We start from the raw sequence: 17,584 nt of genomic DNA, 5'->3' as shown, positions 1-17,584 counted from the left end.
CTTGATTGGTATTTTCAGTAACGAAAGCTACACCATAGCTGTGCAGACTATAGCGCTAAGCAGTAATGCAACTGTGCTCTTTATGAAGTCTCCGTATTTATAAATAGCCCGCTGATGCAGATCGTAGAGATGCTTTATGCAATCTGCTCTCCAGTCATTTAAAACAACACGTATTGTTTGTGGCATGATTATATCATTTGTAGAAAACTATAAAAAATCCATTCAAAATAAAAATTTGATAAGACAAACGAACATGCTGCGCATGCTTCAACAGAGCAAGAAAGATGCCTCAAATTTTACTTCCTTTGCTGCAGCACATTTTATTACTTGGTAAAGATTCCTTTTTCCTTAAGGATTTTTTCCAAGATTCGCTTATGTTGCTCTTGTCATTACATCCAGTCTCAAAATAGTCATAAAATTTGCCTTTACATTCGAGAGCATGGGTGCCTCTTGCAGGTTCACAGTTGATGGCGATGCTCTCTCGCTCAGGTTCATTACCTCCTTTCTCGTCATGAAATTTTGCCTTTTCCTGACTGCTGTGAGAGCTGGCATTAGTGATGAATATTTCATTGGCAGGTATCTGGTCATCACTCCTGTAAGAAGGGGCACTGCCAATGTCATAATCCACCTGCTGGGAACAGCTTGGCAAAGAAATGGGGCAGGACGAGGAGGAGGAAGAGGAGGAAGAGGAGGAAGTATTTTCTGTACTAGCATTAACAGAGTAGGGTAGATTTAAATAGTGACTGCTACACTCTTGATAGAAGCAGCACGTGTGGAGCTTCTCGTACTCCTCCTTCGCCATCCGAAGGCGCTTTCTGTACGGACAGTCCTGAGGCACAAACCACTCTTGTGGCGAGGTGCCACTGAAGGAGCAGGCAGAGAAGCACCAGTTGTTCTGCATGATGATTTCTCCGTGGATTCTCTTCATTAGATTGTTGATGAGGACAGATCTCCGCAGGTAGACTTCAGGATCATCAATGAATTTCAGCTTTTCCAAAGACATGTAAAGAATATGGGCCCGCTCCTCAAACACGGAGATTGTCTGAAAATGCAAAAGACAGACGAGATGGAATTGAAGGCAACCGGTTTTGTTCCAAGCAAGGAGAAAGAAAATGAAGCAAAGTATCCCCCCTGTGCCACTACTTCTCTCATCCTCTTTCTGAGGCGCCTAAAACTGGCTTTTTGTTTTTCACACCCACGTAGCTGGGAGCCTGCTTTTTCTTGGCCACAGCATTCGCCCAGGTTTAGGAGGTAAGTTAGCTGAGCGTTACACTACGGAGGCAATCGCAGGGCAAGAATCCAGGATTGGGAAAGTGAAATCCAGGTGCACGCATCTGGCTCCTTATTTGCATTTGGGTTTAAAACATAAAATTGTTGCGCAGCTTTGCTCCAGTGATGGCTGGGGACTTTTTGATGTAAATGGACCCAATGCCATCATCCCCTGTGGAGCTTCTACAAAGCTCTGAAGCCAAGCGAAGGCCCCCACTGCAGCCTCAAGGTTTACAAGATGCAGCCAGCAGCCATCGCCTCACGCAGCAAGTGTCGGAGCATTTCATCCACAGCCAGTGGAAGAGGCCCTCCAGCAAGGAGGTCTCCATTTGCCAAGCTCCCTTGTACTGCTCTTGTGTACAAAAGTGCATGCAGGGCGGGAGGCAGGGAGAAACCCATCTCAAAGCATCACAGCATCTGGAGAGCAGCTGTTGGCCTGCGTACTACACTCCGCGCTCTACAGGACCGGTGGGAACGCAGATAGGCAGGGACAAGGTCAGGAAACGAAGAGAGGATAGGGATTTGCAGAAAGCCTGGCTCGATGCCCACAGATTTGTTCTCCCTTCCATAGTCCTCCCAGGACTCCCTTTCTCAGCACTGGCAGCATGAGCAGGTTACTGCCCCCGGGAGGCCCCGGATTCTGCACTGTAATCACTACCCTGGGAATCAAAATAAGAGAGGGGGCAACGCATGCTACTGTAAGCACTATTAACTAATTTTCATTTTTAGTAAGAATTTGGTTTGCGTAGGAGGAGAGCAGCACAGCACAAAGAGAGACTGCTCTAAATCCCCCCCATCTGTGGCTTGATCATTCTTCCCTTTCCCACATGGTTACAGCATTTTTGCAGAGTGGAAGTCGTAGCTATGAGGACTGAAAGAGCTTAAAGCACAGCTGCTTTTCACATCCATTCAGCTCTCCTCAGCCCTCTAACTCTTTCCATAGCCTGGTCCTGTCTGCAGGGCTTAGAAGCACAGTGCCTCATAAAAACAAAAACTGGCCATATCTTCATGTGAGTTCACGGCTGAAGCTCTTGTTAGAGAGAGTAATTTTCTGTAATAAATGACTCATTTTAAGTTATATTAAGCCTACAGGTTAATTTGCGTCCTTTATACCTGCTGCAGCAGTAGCCAGGGAAGCCATAAAAGCCTGGAGCAAACCAGTAAGCCTTGAACTGTGATCCTCCTGGAGATACGTCCTGGAGGGCCACCAGTAGCAACAAGTTTGTCAAAGGCTTTCTTACCACAAATGTTTGCCAACAGCCCTCTGGAGAGAGGCTCTGGGCCCTACCGTCATACCCTCTATGGGACAAGTAATCTTAGAATACAGCTTGCTCTTTACTGGGCAGCAGAGGTATAATAATGTGTAAGAAATTGAAAGAAATCTGGTGGGCATCCTCCCTCCCCCAGAGCTCAGCGCTGCAAAGCAGAAAATGCATTTGTGCCGAACAGAAGAAAGCGGTGACCCAGGGTTTCTGACATGATACACCTCTACAACAGCACAAAACAATGTCTGGGACATATTTATCTTACCAATACGTCTGCAACTGTTTTTTATGCTGTTAGAAAGGGATAAGTAACTATTCCTCCTCTTTGCAAGGAAAATAATCACTGAAACAAAAATCCAACAATCTAGCCAAGAAGAAAAACTGGCTGAAATCAGAGAGTGATGTGACATGTGGGAGACACGCTCACTAACCAGAGCACATTTTTCAGCACCCTCGGTGCTATTTATTCATTGCTCTGGCAGCAGATCGGACACTTTCTGGAATTAACGGTGGGGCAGTTTTTCACCTTCCTGGTCAGGTACAACATTCCAACCAACATTATTTGTAGCTGAGAATTCCTTTGGCTACTCTAAGGTCCTTGGGAAGCGAGCCCATCATCAATGCTTGCTTCTCCTCTGCGGAAATCCCTGCAGGGGAATGGGATCCCACTGGGCAGACCTCCCTGCCCAGACTCCCTGGCAGGGATTAGGCACTCGGTTCTCCTCGCATCTCAGAAGGCTGCCTCTGCGATGCAGGTAAAGAGAACGTACAAACTGGCTCCGCACCTTGATCTGTTTTGGCTTTCTGTCTCTGGGGCTCTTGTGGTACTATTGCCTCCTGCAAGCTGTGCTTTAATCAGGTTATACTGCATCCTCTCCATGGCCAACAGCACACGGGTAGCCCTGGACTTGCCACCGGCCAGGTACGATCCAGCAAGGTAAGGACGGCATCTCAAGACACGAGCTATCCTTAAGCACATCGCTCCAGGCGTTCAGTTCCTTACAGGACTGCGCCCTTAACGAACAAGAACATAAAATCTCTCATAAAAAAAAAAAAAAGTTAGATTTCAATTTATGTATTCACTGGCCTGGGAAATGCTTGCTCTAATCCCTCCCCTGACAGCTTTCAATAAAAAAAAAAAATTATTCTTTCATTTACTAATCTGTTCTTTTGGAGTTGTTAGCTTTTTAATAAACAGGATTAAATATTGAAGGAGCTCATACTCGCTTTCCAAGTCATTCTGTTTTTCTAGAGGATCTGTAACCCATTTGGGGTACATGGAATCTATTGCTATTTTCCCCCCTGGACAAAGTTCTGAATGAGCAGGGAATCACAGGCCCTTTTTATTTACGTTCTTCCTTTCTGCTGTTCAAGTGCTGTTACAGAGCTGTTTCTGTAAGCATGATATAAACTAGCCAAGAACAAAATAATCTGAAAAACAAGTTACTCTCAGCATTTCCGTTTACAGTTGTTATAAATGAAGAAACGCCTTTGCTTCTTAAGCAATTCGATGACAACAAAACAATAAATGTGAACAAGTGACAACTGTTTGTTTCTGAGCAAACAGCTGGATCATTTCTCCTAATTTCAGCGGAGTATTTCAGCCTCCTGGAAATGGGTCAGCTGAGAGCTACTAAGCATCTGAAACTGGGAGTAAAAATAATGACTATTAGAAAACATACTTTATGTGTACAGCTGCTGAGCGGTGGACGAAAATCCTCTTCTTCCACATATTTCCTTTTAAAGTATGTGATCTTGGATGTTGTTACAGGGTTTGAAATTCCCCTGTAATGTGATCCTGCGGGTAATAAATCAGATATGACAAATGACATGCGGTTTGCCGGAGGTTCTCCAAACAAAATACTTTTCATTTCCCTTCGCGCCACAGGAGAACTCCACCGCCTATTTTCACAGGTCTGTGCGGCGACCAGAAATAAACCCTCACCTGACTGACAGGTAACCCCTGACTGACAGGTAACCGCCCGACCGAGGGCCGATTCCGCAGGCGGCACCGGGAAGCCGCTGCCGCCCTCGGGACGCTCCGCGGCGGGAGAACTTTCGCCCCAGCCCGGCCGCCTTCAACCGGCGCGTCCGTCGCTCCGGCGAGGCCGGGAGCGAAGGCCCGGGATGCGGAGACCCGCGCACCTGCGGCCCCTCCGGCCGCGCCACGCTCGCCCGCGGGGGAGCCCCCGCCTGCAGCCCCCCCCCGCCGCCGCTGCCGCCCCACGGGAGCCGGCGGAGCCTCCGCGCCTCCCTCCGCCGACGAAGCGCCGCCGCCGCGGGGCCGGGGGGGCCGCCCGGGCGCCCCCGCGGCGGCGGGGCGCGGTGCCTACCTGCGGCGGGGGGCCCGGGGGCCGCCGGGGCCGGGGCCGGGCCGGGGCGGCCGCAGCAGGGCGGCTCCCAGAGGGCGCGGTAAGCGGCGAGGTCGGCGGCTCCCTCGGCGGCGATGGGGCGGCCCAGCCGCTGCGTGGGCAGCACCAGGGTCATGGCGGGCGCCGGCACCTGGAAGCGAAGCAGCGCGGTGAGCGCCCGGCACCCCCCTCACCTCACACCCCCCGCCCCGCCGTGTTCCGCCCCCCGTCCCCCCGGCAGTCACACCTCTGCGTACACACACCGAGAAGAACGCACGCGTGTATACCTTACGCAGACACACTTTCCACACACCCCCTTTCTCCTTCTCACGGCAGGGAAAAGACCGGAGCCCTCTGCTCCCACGCCGCCCCCCGGCCCCGCTCCCGCCGCCCGCCCCCCCGCGGCCCCGCTCACACACCGGCACGGATCCGCTCACTCGCGTCCCATTCTCTCCCGGCGGCGTTGGCGCAGCGCGCGCGGCGCCCAGGGGCGTGCTGTGGGGTGCGGGCGCGCTGTGGGGCGCGCTGTGGGGCGCGGGTGCGTGTGAGGGAGCGCGCGCCCGGCCGTTGGGGACGGCGCGTCTGTCTTCTTTCTTCCCTCCCCAGCGAGAGCGGCGGCGGCGCCCGCTGGCCCCGGTCGGACGGACCTGGCTCTGCCCCCAGCCCGAACACCGCCAGGCTAAGGCAGAAAATTGGCTCCGGTTTCAAGCCGCCGCCGGAGCCAAGCACAACATCGGCGGAGCAGGCGGAATATTAAGCAGGAGCGGGGACTCCGGGGCCAGCGCCAGGCTGCGAGCTGCCTCCTGTCGCGACAGCCGGCGGGAGGGGAGGGGAGGGCAGGGGAGGGAGCAAACTTTCTGCGAGGGGCAAGGGATGAGTTCATAGTCACCTACTTCTTGGCAGAGGAGCGCGGAACAATGCGCCTAGGCACGGCCCGCCCCTCCCTCCCTCTCCTTCCTCCTCCTCCTCCTCCTCCTCGCGCTCCGAAATTCCCCCTCGGCGCAGCCTTCCCGGAGGAAGACGCGGGCCCGAGCGAGCGGCGGGAAGGCGGGGCCGCAGGTGGAATTTCGGCAGCTGTCTGTGTTAGCAGCTCGAGCGAGGGGGGGGAAATAAACCACCCGCCTCTGCCCAGTTGTTTTCTTACATCCTGGAAGAACGCGCGAGGCGTTTGAAGAACGTTATGGAGAACCCGGCTTCCAGCGCGCGCTAACTTTCTGTCCCCCGCGGTGCGCGCAAACGCGGCGGGGGGGGGGGGTGTGGTGTCTGCCCCACGCTCCGCGGCCGGGCGGAACGCGGGCGGCGAAGTGGGAGTCGGCTGAAGTCGCCCAGCAGCTTGCCCCAGTAAAGGCCACCAGACCTCACTGCAGTCGCCCTGACGGGCGCCTAAGCCCCTTCCTCGGAGTCGGCATGCCGATCCCGCGCCGCACTCGGCCCTCAGTCATTTTCTTGCGGTAGCCCATTAACGCCATCTTGCCTTTCCCGGGCAAAGAAACGATGACACGGAGGGCGGCAAGCCGCTAGACCGGCCTGTTGGACGTTATCCCTGACGCAGACGATATATATCATTTTTTCCCCACGCCTTTTGTTACCAGCCGAGTACCGACACATGGAAAGACTGGTCAAAACAAGAAGCGGGTCAGTCTGCTGACCTAAGAGCAGGGCCAAAAAGTGGCCCGAGAACCAGCTAAAAAGTCATACATTTCACGGCTGAAAAGATTACGCCGTCAATTAGAAAGCGCCCGTGGACTCATTAATCTGCACCACGGAATCACTCACAGGGAGACATCAATCTTCTCATGTTGGCATGATGTCAACACTCAGTGTTTGTCCTTAGAGAACACGGGTTGGAAGAAACTCGCTGCTGCTTTGGGAAAGTCAGGATTTCTTTGCCCGTCATGAATTCAGCATCTCTTTGTGGAGGTTTGTTTTATGCGAATCGGAGATTTCGACTGTGCGTTTTTTTTTAAAACCACATTTCATCGCAAATAGGTGTCTCTGTGCAGAAACACACAGGAAGGAAGTGTCGGGATGCCTTCTGCACCGTGCTGCTGATCTGTCTTGAAAAACTGAGTTCTCTGGACAGCCGGTAAAGTAAATGAACTGCTTCTGCTATTTACAACATGCAAAATTAATAGAGGCAGGCCAGTTAACTTCTATAAACAGCTACCATCCATGCACATTCTCCGTGTTTCCAAACTGTGTAAAAACAAGGCATAAATAATAGAACTTCCCTAGGAAAAAAAAAACCAAAACCCCAAAACAACCAACCAACCAGAAACCCAAAACCCCAAACCAAGCTTGTAGGTCTCCGCATGCATTACAAAGCTGCATAGGTGGCACTCAGCTACAAAATAAACCCTGTTTTGTGGCGAAGGAGTGGCTTCAGCACACAGGTGCTGCGAACCAGGCTTTTTAAAAGGACTTGTGACTCTGGGCACGCTATTTGTTCCTGTTTGATTTTCAGATCGCCGGTTTCCAGCTGCTGCAAATGAGTGGGAAGGGAGCTGCGAGTACTCGGTGCATGGGAGAAGTCAGCCTCCTCGAAGGTAGAGTTGGACATGGCAAAGCCGAAAGCCTGAATTACGAGGTGGTATTTACTGAAAAAGCACTACCAGACCTAGGTCCTCAAAGAGGACCTGTGGCATTGCTCCCGAGGAGCCAACCTACCGTTTTTCCCCATTAAGGATGGCAAAATCCACTCCTGAGTATCTTGCCAGAAGTCACACAGCAAATCAGTGTCAGAGCCAGAAATAGAACCAGATCTCATCGTCCCTCAGCCGTAAGCCCGACCCATTTATATTACATTATCGTACGCAATGGAGGGATTTCGTCCAAAATCCCGTTCGTTTCCATGAGACTTTGCAGAACAGCACACGCATTGTTACATTTCCATTAACGCCACTGGAAATAAAGGATGAAAGATGTACATTTGAGCATACAATACATTTACTATATGAAATTACAGCAAAAGGTTGACACTTAGGGCTGGATTCAATTTTGAAAAATCCATTTGGGAGCCTTGTGTGGGCTTCAGTGGCATGGAAGCCAGGCACAGCTTTTTATTGAACCCAGGCCTCCATCCTTAGGCTACCACAGTTTTTCCATTTTGTCAGCCAAATGCATGCAGTGCGAGGACACCCCGAGGCATCTACAGCAGCCTGAAGGTTAAAATGTCAAACTTTTTCCGTATGCAGTTTTACACAGTGAGACTACTATACATTGCTACGCTACTCCATTTGCTGGGGTTTTCACTCGCTATTCCTCCAGAGCCATTATGATGTTAATGAGAGAACTGTAATGATGCCATTCACATTATAACAAGCCTGATGCTTCGACGTCAGTGAAAAGGGCTCTTTATACAGTTCCAGAATGCCTCTAAAAACCCAAACTTAAATATAAAATGCCCGTGACAATAATGCTGCAGGTCTCACCAGGATCAATAAAGACAAGGGAATTGACTTAAGATGGCTACGCCTGTCTTAACTCCTGGGTTTTTACCTAAGTATTCCAGCGGTTTCAGTCTTTATCTCATATTCTGGAGCATTTCCATCGCATAACAGCATGACTTGAGGAGACAATAGTGTTTCTTAACTGTACTATACCATTGTTAACATCTGGACTGCAGTGCTTAGAAAACAAAATTGCCATCATTTTGGTAGCTGTTACCTTTCTGGTGTTATAGAAAATTTATACTGCAGAAGCAATCAGAAATCCTGCTGCACGCAGGCCGTGCAGACCCACGGTCTAAGAAAGCAAGAGACAGCCGGAGAGAGGAAGGGGAAAGGCACAACAACATACCCAGACCAGTGGACGTACATTAAAAACAACAAAACCCAAATATATCACATGTAAACAGTTCCAGGCTAACCTCATTGCAAACTACCTACTCTTTATGGTTGCTGCGACAACGTTTGGTATCACCAACTTAGCGGAGGGAGGCAGGGCATCCTGTGGGCAAGAGCGCCATGGAAGAGGGCGTAAAGGCTCCCCTGGGGGCAGCAGACGAATGCACGAGGATGCCGGCATCACTGGCGAAGGGAGGAGAGCCGTACAGTAGAGCCAATGGTGGAGCGATGACAGCTGCGGCGGAGCTGCGACAACCTAGCACGTGAAGATAAAAGACTAGATGCAAGCAAATAAGGACAAAAGGCAGGAGGTGGATTGGCTCCGACCACAGCAGCGGACAGGGAAGAGGATGTTGGGGACTTGTGTTTAAATAGATCGAGCTGCCTGATGTGTCACAAGTTCAAGGAGGAGGAAGTTACAAGCAGAGATAGGAGATAACGAGGGCCTTGATTAAAACGGTTGTTTGTTGCCTAGATAGATATGCATGGAGTTGTAGTAACATTATGAATGAAGCAGCAGAAACACAGGGGACACTGAATCGCAGCACACTGGGGCAGCCCAACCACAGTAAATGAAAGCAAGGAGTCAACGATGATCCCTGTGCGCAGGGCTCTGGAGGCAAGGCGAGCAGCAAGGCTGCAAGAAGTGGAAAAGCCTTGAGAATTGGCCATGCTGGATTTAAACTGCAAATTGGTCTTCCAAGAGACAGGGCATGGGTTGGGAGCAGACAGAGCGAGAGAGATATCTCCTCCTTCTCTTGTTGATGTGAAATAGCTGAGAAGAACGGCAGTATCTCATCGTGCCAGTGCAGTGGTCCCTGGTCTGCCGTGAGGGAAATGCCGAGCCACAAGCCAGAGACCGCAGGGAGGAGGACGAGGGAAGAGGGGAGTGAGGGCACGTGGCAGCGAGTCGGTGCGGGCTCCGGGCAATGATCATTGCCTGGGCGTTCAGCGGCACCCCATATCAGAAACTTGTATAACGCCGTCTAACATAGGCATGATACCAGGGCAAAATGGAAGGGTTGCGGCTGGCTGGAACAGCCAGACTGATAGAACAGCACTTCTGTGTGCCAGCAGGGTCAGTTCAGCTCTTCATCCTTCGGAGGTATGGATAAACTATAGACCTGCAAAGTCTAGTGTTTTTCCCTGTATTTCTTGGCCCTCACTTCAGGGAATTTCAAGGAATCCACTGTTGTTTTTTTTCTTTCTGCTTGCTTTTTTTTTCCCCCCCTTCTTTTTCTAGCGCTGGACTTACTGTTTGGTGGAAGAGGAATTAACTTGAAATCAGAAATTGATTTCTGTGTCAAGATACAGCCCTTCCATGAAAGTGTTTCAAAGGTATTTTCACTTAACTTCTGTCCTAATTTAGATTATACAACTCCAGATACTCCAGTGTCTCTTTCTCAAGACAGGATTCCAGGCAAATATTTCTTTAACTTTCCTAATTCCCACATGCTTATTTTTTTTCTTTTCATACTTTGCAGTTGAATTCTTCTCAGAAAGACTTTGCGGAGTTGCTCTTGTCCCAGTTTGTCAGAATCTCCTGATTTTCTTAGCAAGCATTTTTTCAGAGAAAATAAAATGAAAAAAAGAAAATGTTCTTTTGCATTCTTAACAGTTGTCCTTTCTCCTGCTTCTGGTCTCTATGAAGCAGAACTAGAGGAGGTTTCTATACCGACAGAAAAGAGGTTTCCTCTTTTCTTTCTTTGTAGGTATATGTCACCTACCGGTACTCTTGGTAGCCTGCGTGCAATGAACTCTTAAATGGTGGTTCTAACACTTATAGTTTGCACTTGAATGAATGCAAATGTATGAAAATACAAGCAAATTTGCAATCTATTTTTTTGCCACAGGGCTCTGGCAGATACGAGAAAAGGTGACATCAAGTTTACTGCAGCCATCTCCTGACGGCTGCTTCGCCTGCCTGCTCTAGGAGAACAATAAAGCCCCATGGTATTTATTTCAGTAAGCATAAATATTTTTTCCAGTATTCTTAGCCAAAATGTCTCATACGCTCTCTGCCTCCACCCCGCTGGTGGCTGCCTGCCCCTGCTAGACATACAAAGCTCCGTCCAGGATCCACTCAGCTCAGTAGGAGTGTAGTTTGCAAAACACCTCGGTATCCTGAGGGTAAAAGGTGCTCCGGTTGCTGCAAACGCTGACGGTATTTACAATTAGTTAACCTTTGCAGTGGGTTTTGATGCTGAATGGTGCTAGATGTTATTACTGGGACTGAAGTCAGAGAGAAAAGGGGGTCCCAGTAGTCAGGGCGGGCTGAGGAAGCAAAGCCCTCCTGTTGCATAAGACTTCCCAAATCACAAGGCAGTTCTCACCACTTCTTTAAAAGAGGTACCAATTAAAACCGCTTCCCCACTTAACTTTCACTCTGGTGCAGCGGCGCGTGCATGTCACTAGCACCGTAAATGAGATGGTTTATGGGGTTAATATATTGCCGCCTTCACTTTTTGTCTGCTGAAGAAAGTAAACAAAACAAACAAAAAAGTGTTTTGGAACAAAGAGTGAGTTGTCTCCCACTTTGCCATGGTGTGCTACTTTCCACGAAGAATGAGAGCTATTATTATTCTTTTACAAGTTTCCTTCTAAGGGAAATAAACACCAAAGGTAGGATTCCAAGGAAATGACTCACAAATATTGGCAACAGGCTCCGAAAATTGGATCCAGTCTTTGCAAAAGCCTTTAGCGGAATACTAACCCCTCTTATTGCAAAATAAACTTTTCCCAGACGAGCTGCACATCAGCTCCGCGCGCATGTGTGTGTGTGTTAGGAAGCGGAGACAGGAACAGAACCCATTTCTCACATCTCCCCCTCTTCCCTCCGGGGCACCGCTTCTGATGCCATTTTTAGCTGGAAGCTGGAAATTTTTAATAACTGACTGAGTCATTCTTGGGAGAGGGAGGGAGAGGGATGCGCCTCACCTTGCTGTGCAGCGTGCTGCCTGCCGGCCGTCCCCACCCACGGAGACCCCCGGGATCGCCGGGCCGGGCAGCCAATTTACTACAAGCAGATCTACAAGAGCTGGCAGGAACCTTTATCCTACAGCTGTAAAAATGAGGGGCAGTGCAGGGAAGAGATTTTTATTTTTTTTCAATCCCCTGACATTGCGTTGAATTCAGCAGAGCGGGATCAGCCTCTAATAATCTGGTTTCAGTCACTGAGTTACCCTTTCAGATGTGCAGAAGGTAACCGTGCACTGTGACTCATATTTTATTTCTTAATCAGGAAGCCCCGGAACCAGGAATGCAGGCATTGAAAAATCAGACAGCTGAGCAAAATCACTGTGGCAGGATTACCATCTGCGAACAGAACAATCTACTTTGCATATTTATTTTTCAGCTGTTTAAAATTTTGAATCATAAATGCATATTCTGTATCACTTGTAATGCACCCGTTCTAAAACGCTGGTGCTCTCGCATGTTGGATTGAGGGGGTTTGTTTGTTTGTTTTGTTTGTGACGATGTAAATCTGGTTAGACAAGAGCAACAAAAATTGCAAACCTTACACTGAATTCCTTTGTCGCTTGGTTCTACTTAGGCAAGCCTTTTAAATGGAAGAAGTTGGTCTCCTTATTCATTTCATTTTCCTTTGCAAATTCCTATTTAACCACTCCAAATCGAGATGAAACAAACGGGGATGCTGGTCCAGAGTCAGATTTTTTTTAGAAAGTCCCTTTACAGTGTGCCTAAAACTGATTGGCAGCCAAGTACCTACTTAAGACACTAAAGGCTGCATTAGTGGAAGTTTTTCGTCTGGTTCAAGGTCTCCAGCATTGCCAGGTAGTTTCTTAAGCCTGTAATTCACTAAATGCCCAACAGCCACTTCTTCCCACAGGACCTCCAAGTAGGATCGGTGTTTATGTAGACTGTCTGAGACATCTGAATTGTGCTGAACTCCAGCCATCGCTCAACCAGTTATAACCAGCTGTCAGGGTTGGGAAGAAAACCAGGATAAACCAGTGTGGTGTCGCCTTCCCGAATCTGCTGGCAGGGTGGCACAGCAAGCTGGGAGGTAAGAGCTCCTCGGACCCCACCTCACTGCTGTGTTAGTGGGTGAATTTTAATATTCATAACTGCATGGCTGGTCATTGTAGTGACAAGAAGAATGGATCAGCTGCAAAGGAAGTGGCGGCTGCTGCGGGGAAGGAGGGGCGAACACCAAGCCAGGGAGGGGGAGAAACAGAAACAAGAGTGGAAAGGGGGAAGAAAGGGAGAAAGTAGCAGAGTGTTGTTACTCTCCAGGTTTTCACAAAGGACTTCATAAAGGAGGAGGAATGACCTATCACTAGGAAGAAATTCGTTGTGCTAGCACGTGATAGAAAACATGTAGTTATCCACAAGTCAAAAATCACTGTTCATCAACTGGCCTACAGCCGCTCCCAGCCTCTTGCGGTGCTCAGCTTTTCCTGTTTTCAGGAAGTCCCCCTGAAGCGGCCAGAGCAGCCGGGATCTGATCCCACCGGGGCACTGTCACTTCTCTACCTCGCTGCTCTGCAAAGATGGAGCGAGGGGAAGGAACACGGACCTGCCATCTGGCTGGAGGCACCGGCAGGAAGCACCCTCCCGGTGAGAGATACTGGGGATACTCTCACGTATTTTGGAAAGATTAGGAGTAATGAGTTTAGTTACAGGCTAAAGGTCTCCCAGCCGCAACAGCATGGCACCTGTGAGGAGCTTGGGAAGGGAAGAGATGGGAGAGAGCCCACTGTTGTATGGGATATAAAGGGTTGACTTAAAAACATAATTTAAAATGCTTTCTTTCCGTAATAAATGTTTGCAATGCACATAAAATAAATTAGAAAAGGAAAAATGTCTGAATAATGAAAAGATTGTAAAATTACGATACCAGTACTATTGCGTATCCATTTTTTATGCATGACATAGCTCATGAGGCAACTGGGCAGCACAAATGACCTGGCAGACACAGATTAGTCATTCACCTCTATGCCCTGGGGACATCTTCCCAAAATCAGGCTTTCTGGAGTAGCATCACAAATTACAGTGTTGAGACAAAATATTCTATTTGGATGCAGAATTTCATATTTAACTGAAATCCTTTTTTTTTTTTGAGACTTACAGCATTCAGATTGATTCTTACTAACATGACTTTGTCCATTCATTTCTCAGTCTCCTTGTCTGTGTCCCTGTTTTCAGACTTCAACATTTATCATCTATAAAAGCAAGCAAACAAAAAAAGATTAATTTTATCAAAATTTAAAAGGCTTTATTTATGTCTCAATTTACAATGCAGACCCAAAAAGACTAAGTTTTCTAAAAATAAAACATTTTAAGTTCAGTTTTTGTTTTAAGTCCAACCTATTGATTTAACAGCTAAGGAAAAAGTCATCTCTTAGAACCAGGGAAAAATAACATAAAATACTTACATCATATGAAATAATTGTGCAACCAAGGAGAGTGAGGAAAAAAAAGAAATCTTGTACAGACAAAATTGAGGTGACAAAAGCAGCTGAGGTAATGAGAGAGTTAATATAAGCAGATCACAGACATTTATAAGAAAAGCATTCCTCTACACAATTTGTCACTGCAAAAGCAGAGATGTAGATTTCAGCTGTCCTTGGACTGATAATATTCTGCTAAGATCTGCATTCAATTATTTTAGCTGGTGCTACAGAAAGTGATTATTCCTTTTACTTGACCAGTAGCATAAAAATCTTGAAGTTATTCTGAGAATTAGTTTTCATTTAGAGAACCGTTTTGAAGTGTACATCCTCATCAAGGCTGGGACTCGTAGCTCTTTGATCCATACAAGTGGTTCTTCCTCTGGCACTGCAAGTTAGTCTTTATTAGCACTTCATTTTTCAGGAGCGCTTTTATTCCTGAGAGTAGGGACTATTTACAAGGACCACACCGTCCAACGTGGATGACGTTCCCAGGGGCTGGGAAGGACCACGCGTCCTGGCGGAGGCTCCTGTGCACGCTCCTGGCAGAAGGAGCAGACAAGGGTCTGGAGAAGGGGAAAACACGGCTGTGTTCAAGCTGGAGCAACCCAGCTCTGCAGGAGATTGCCCTCTCCTCTACAGAGAGGCAGCTCCAGGCGAAAGGAGCCCAGGTAACCGAATTCTGGGCCCAGCACTGAGGAAGAGGCTGTACTTTCCTCTGTCAGGGACCTGGGTAGTGTCCAGTGTCCAGAAAGAAAGACAGTGTTGCTGTCTGGGAGGGACGGCATTTTAAGAGCAGGATCTGGTGCGATGGCAATTACCCAAAGCCACTCCTGCTTGTCTGCTCCAAAACCTCCATCTAGCTACTGCACAGCTGTGTCAACCCTCTTGTTTATCCATACGGTGTGTGCTGGACTACGGCTAAACTCCAGGGACTGGGGAGATGTCCAAGCTAAGTCCTATCAAGTTTTCTAACTGCTGTGAGTAGTGGCTGGGGAGATGCCATTGCTTTAGTTTAAACAAACCTGTGCAGCAATACTCAAGATTTCAATAGAATATGCTATTTCCCAAATTTCAAAAAACAGAAGGAGGAAGATGTGGGGAAGCACTAGCGTATTCCTGTATATTTTCATTGTGGTTACAGTATATTGATATCCAATCCAGTGCTCATATCCACTTTCACCTCCATCTCCAGCAGCAATAGCAAAGACACTATATATCCAGTCCTTTTCAGGCATCCATTCTGGAGCTCAACAGTGACACTTTTTTTGCTAAAAGGAGAGAGATTTTTAAACTTCACTATCAGTTCATCCATCAAACCACCAGGAAAAACTGAATAATGATCAGCTTCAGTTCAATTACTCAGTTGATTCATTTTTGTCATTGCAATGAAATTGCAATATGAGCTCTAAAATAAAATTTAGAACTCATGTTAAATCTCTCAAGTGTTTTTTAGCTCTGGCTTAGCTGCTGTTCCATGATAATGAATTAAACATTCCTTTCCTTCCCATGTCTACTTCTGCCCGATGCGTTCCTGTTCGCCGTCCCTCTCTGTTACACGTGCTCTCTGCTTTCCACAAAAGGAGGAAAAGACCTTCCTCTCCATGCTTCTGGGGACCAGGCAGTGCCAGCCCAGCTCCCGCTGAACAGTTCCTCAAGCTCTCCTCACGCCGTGGACAGTTTGACTGAGCGTAGCAGGACTGCCCAGCCCGAATAAAGCTGGCAGAACCTGGCCCTGAGAAGAAAGATCCCATCAGTCCAAAGACAAAAACAAGCTCACAGCAACGTCACAGGGTGCAGCTCCAAGAGGCTCCAGCCCAACTTGAGGACAGCAAGGTGCCAAGTTTCTCTTACAGCTTGGGAGAACTTTGCGCAAGGTTACCGGGGGATTACGCAGACCTGGAAGAGTGATTCGCTGGCGACAGTCTGCTCGAGCAATTTATTATTATGAGCTAGGGAAATACACCCCGGTTGTCTTAAACAGGAGTACATCGCAACCTCTGAAGTATATATCATCTTAAAAAAGAAATCCCAACCTAAAAATCTGGATGCTGAGAAACGTTCCATTCAATTACAAAGTAAATTATATGAGCCTCCTGTGTGTGCTTCTGCTCTCAAAAAGCATTAGCAGCTTCCTACTACTTTACAGCAATGAGAGCATTTTCTTTACCTAGAGAAGCACAGTAAATCAGAAATAAAAGGTCCTCAAGAAAAATATCTAGGCAGCAGTTCCTAATCTGAGGGCCACAAAAGGAGTTAAAAAACAGCAGAGCATAGCCAGTGATTGAGAAAGAAATTGGTAGGAGAAATTATTCTGGGAGCCAGAATGGGTCACAGTAAGTTAAACCGTAGACTGTGTTTGTTGTCTGAAATTATTAAAAGCAAAATTATTCCAAGAGAGAAGGATAAATATCCTTGAACAATCCAAACTAAAAAGCAAATATAAAAGCAAGAATATGACTTAGTTGGATTCCAAGTCCATATCATCTTGAAGGAATTAACCACTCACCCAGGTTTTGCTCTCTATTTGTTTCTAAGTATGGAGGGAACTTAGAGGGAACGCAGGGAATCTCAGGCAAAGCACTAAAATTAAGTTTCTTATTCAGTTTATATACGGCATATGTTTTTAAATATAGTTGATTTTGCCCCCAAAATCTCAGACGGGTAACATGGAAGACATGTGATGTTTCAAAGTGTACTTGTACAAAGGAACAAATCACTTCAATAAAAGCCCAAAGTTAATACTTAAACTTGAATGCAGATTTCAGAATTGGGGTTCACTCTCAGGGCCGCCCTACTCTGCAGCAGGGTACCAGTTAGCCTAAGTTTGATTCACCTGGTACCAGCAATTCCTCACCGAGGTGTAAACATTAAGGCTTTTAATAATTCCAGAGTAGGTAATGATACTTGGCATGTCAGGCCCTTCTATGCCTGTGTGCTAGGAACTACACACCCACTATGAAGTTAAAAACAAAAGTAAATGCATAGTTAAAGAAGGAATAAACAAACCATGATCTCTGTTAGTTTAGCAAGAATTTAGCTCTAACAGACAGCATTAAAAAAATCTAAATGAATGGATTTGCTCTTTTCTCATTCTCATCAATGAAAGCGACCAAGCTGGCTACCTGTTGTTGCTGCTCTGGGGCTGTCCTGGTGCAAGGCAGCATTAATGCATCAGCGTTTCCAATTCCATATTGAAAGATTTAAGCACTCATATAAAGTTTGACTTGTGTATTTTTTTAATCTCTGACGTAAATACCTTCATCCGCATTTTAGAGGCTGTTGCTTTTAAAGGTATTTCTGTTGCAGCTGATAAAGTATCACGTACTAAAGGTGGTTTAAAATAAGAAAATGTAATTCCTTCTGTACATACAGTAACTTACATTTTGGGGTTCAGCAGGCTGACACAATTCTTTTCACCCGGAGAGCTTCAAAGGCAA

The 17,584-nt window shown here is 47.5% G+C and overlaps 1 protein-coding gene across 1 annotated transcript; it reads right to left on the bottom strand.

The window, feature by feature from the left end:
* Window positions 1–289: 289 nt before the first annotated feature.
* On the bottom strand, window positions 290–5,021 carry SERTAD4 (SERTA domain containing 4; the record flags this gene model as incomplete). The annotated part of the gene is made up of 3 exons (XM_081997489.1): window positions 290–1,042; window positions 4,217–4,332; window positions 4,868–5,021. 3 exons carry the CDS (start codon window positions 5,019–5,021, stop codon window positions 290–292), a joined length of 1,023 nt encoding a protein of 340 aa, XP_081853615.1.
* Window positions 5,022–17,584: the final 12,563 nt, after the last annotated feature.

The sequence above is a fragment of the Phaethon aethereus genome, assembly GCF_964289735.1.
Source record: "Phaethon aethereus genome assembly, chromosome: 3".
Classification (NCBI taxonomy): domain Eukaryota; kingdom Metazoa; phylum Chordata; class Aves; order Phaethontiformes; family Phaethontidae; genus Phaethon; species Phaethon aethereus.
The sequence above is the reverse complement of the archived record's forward strand: the minus strand, read 5'-3'. Positions and strand labels throughout refer to the sequence as shown.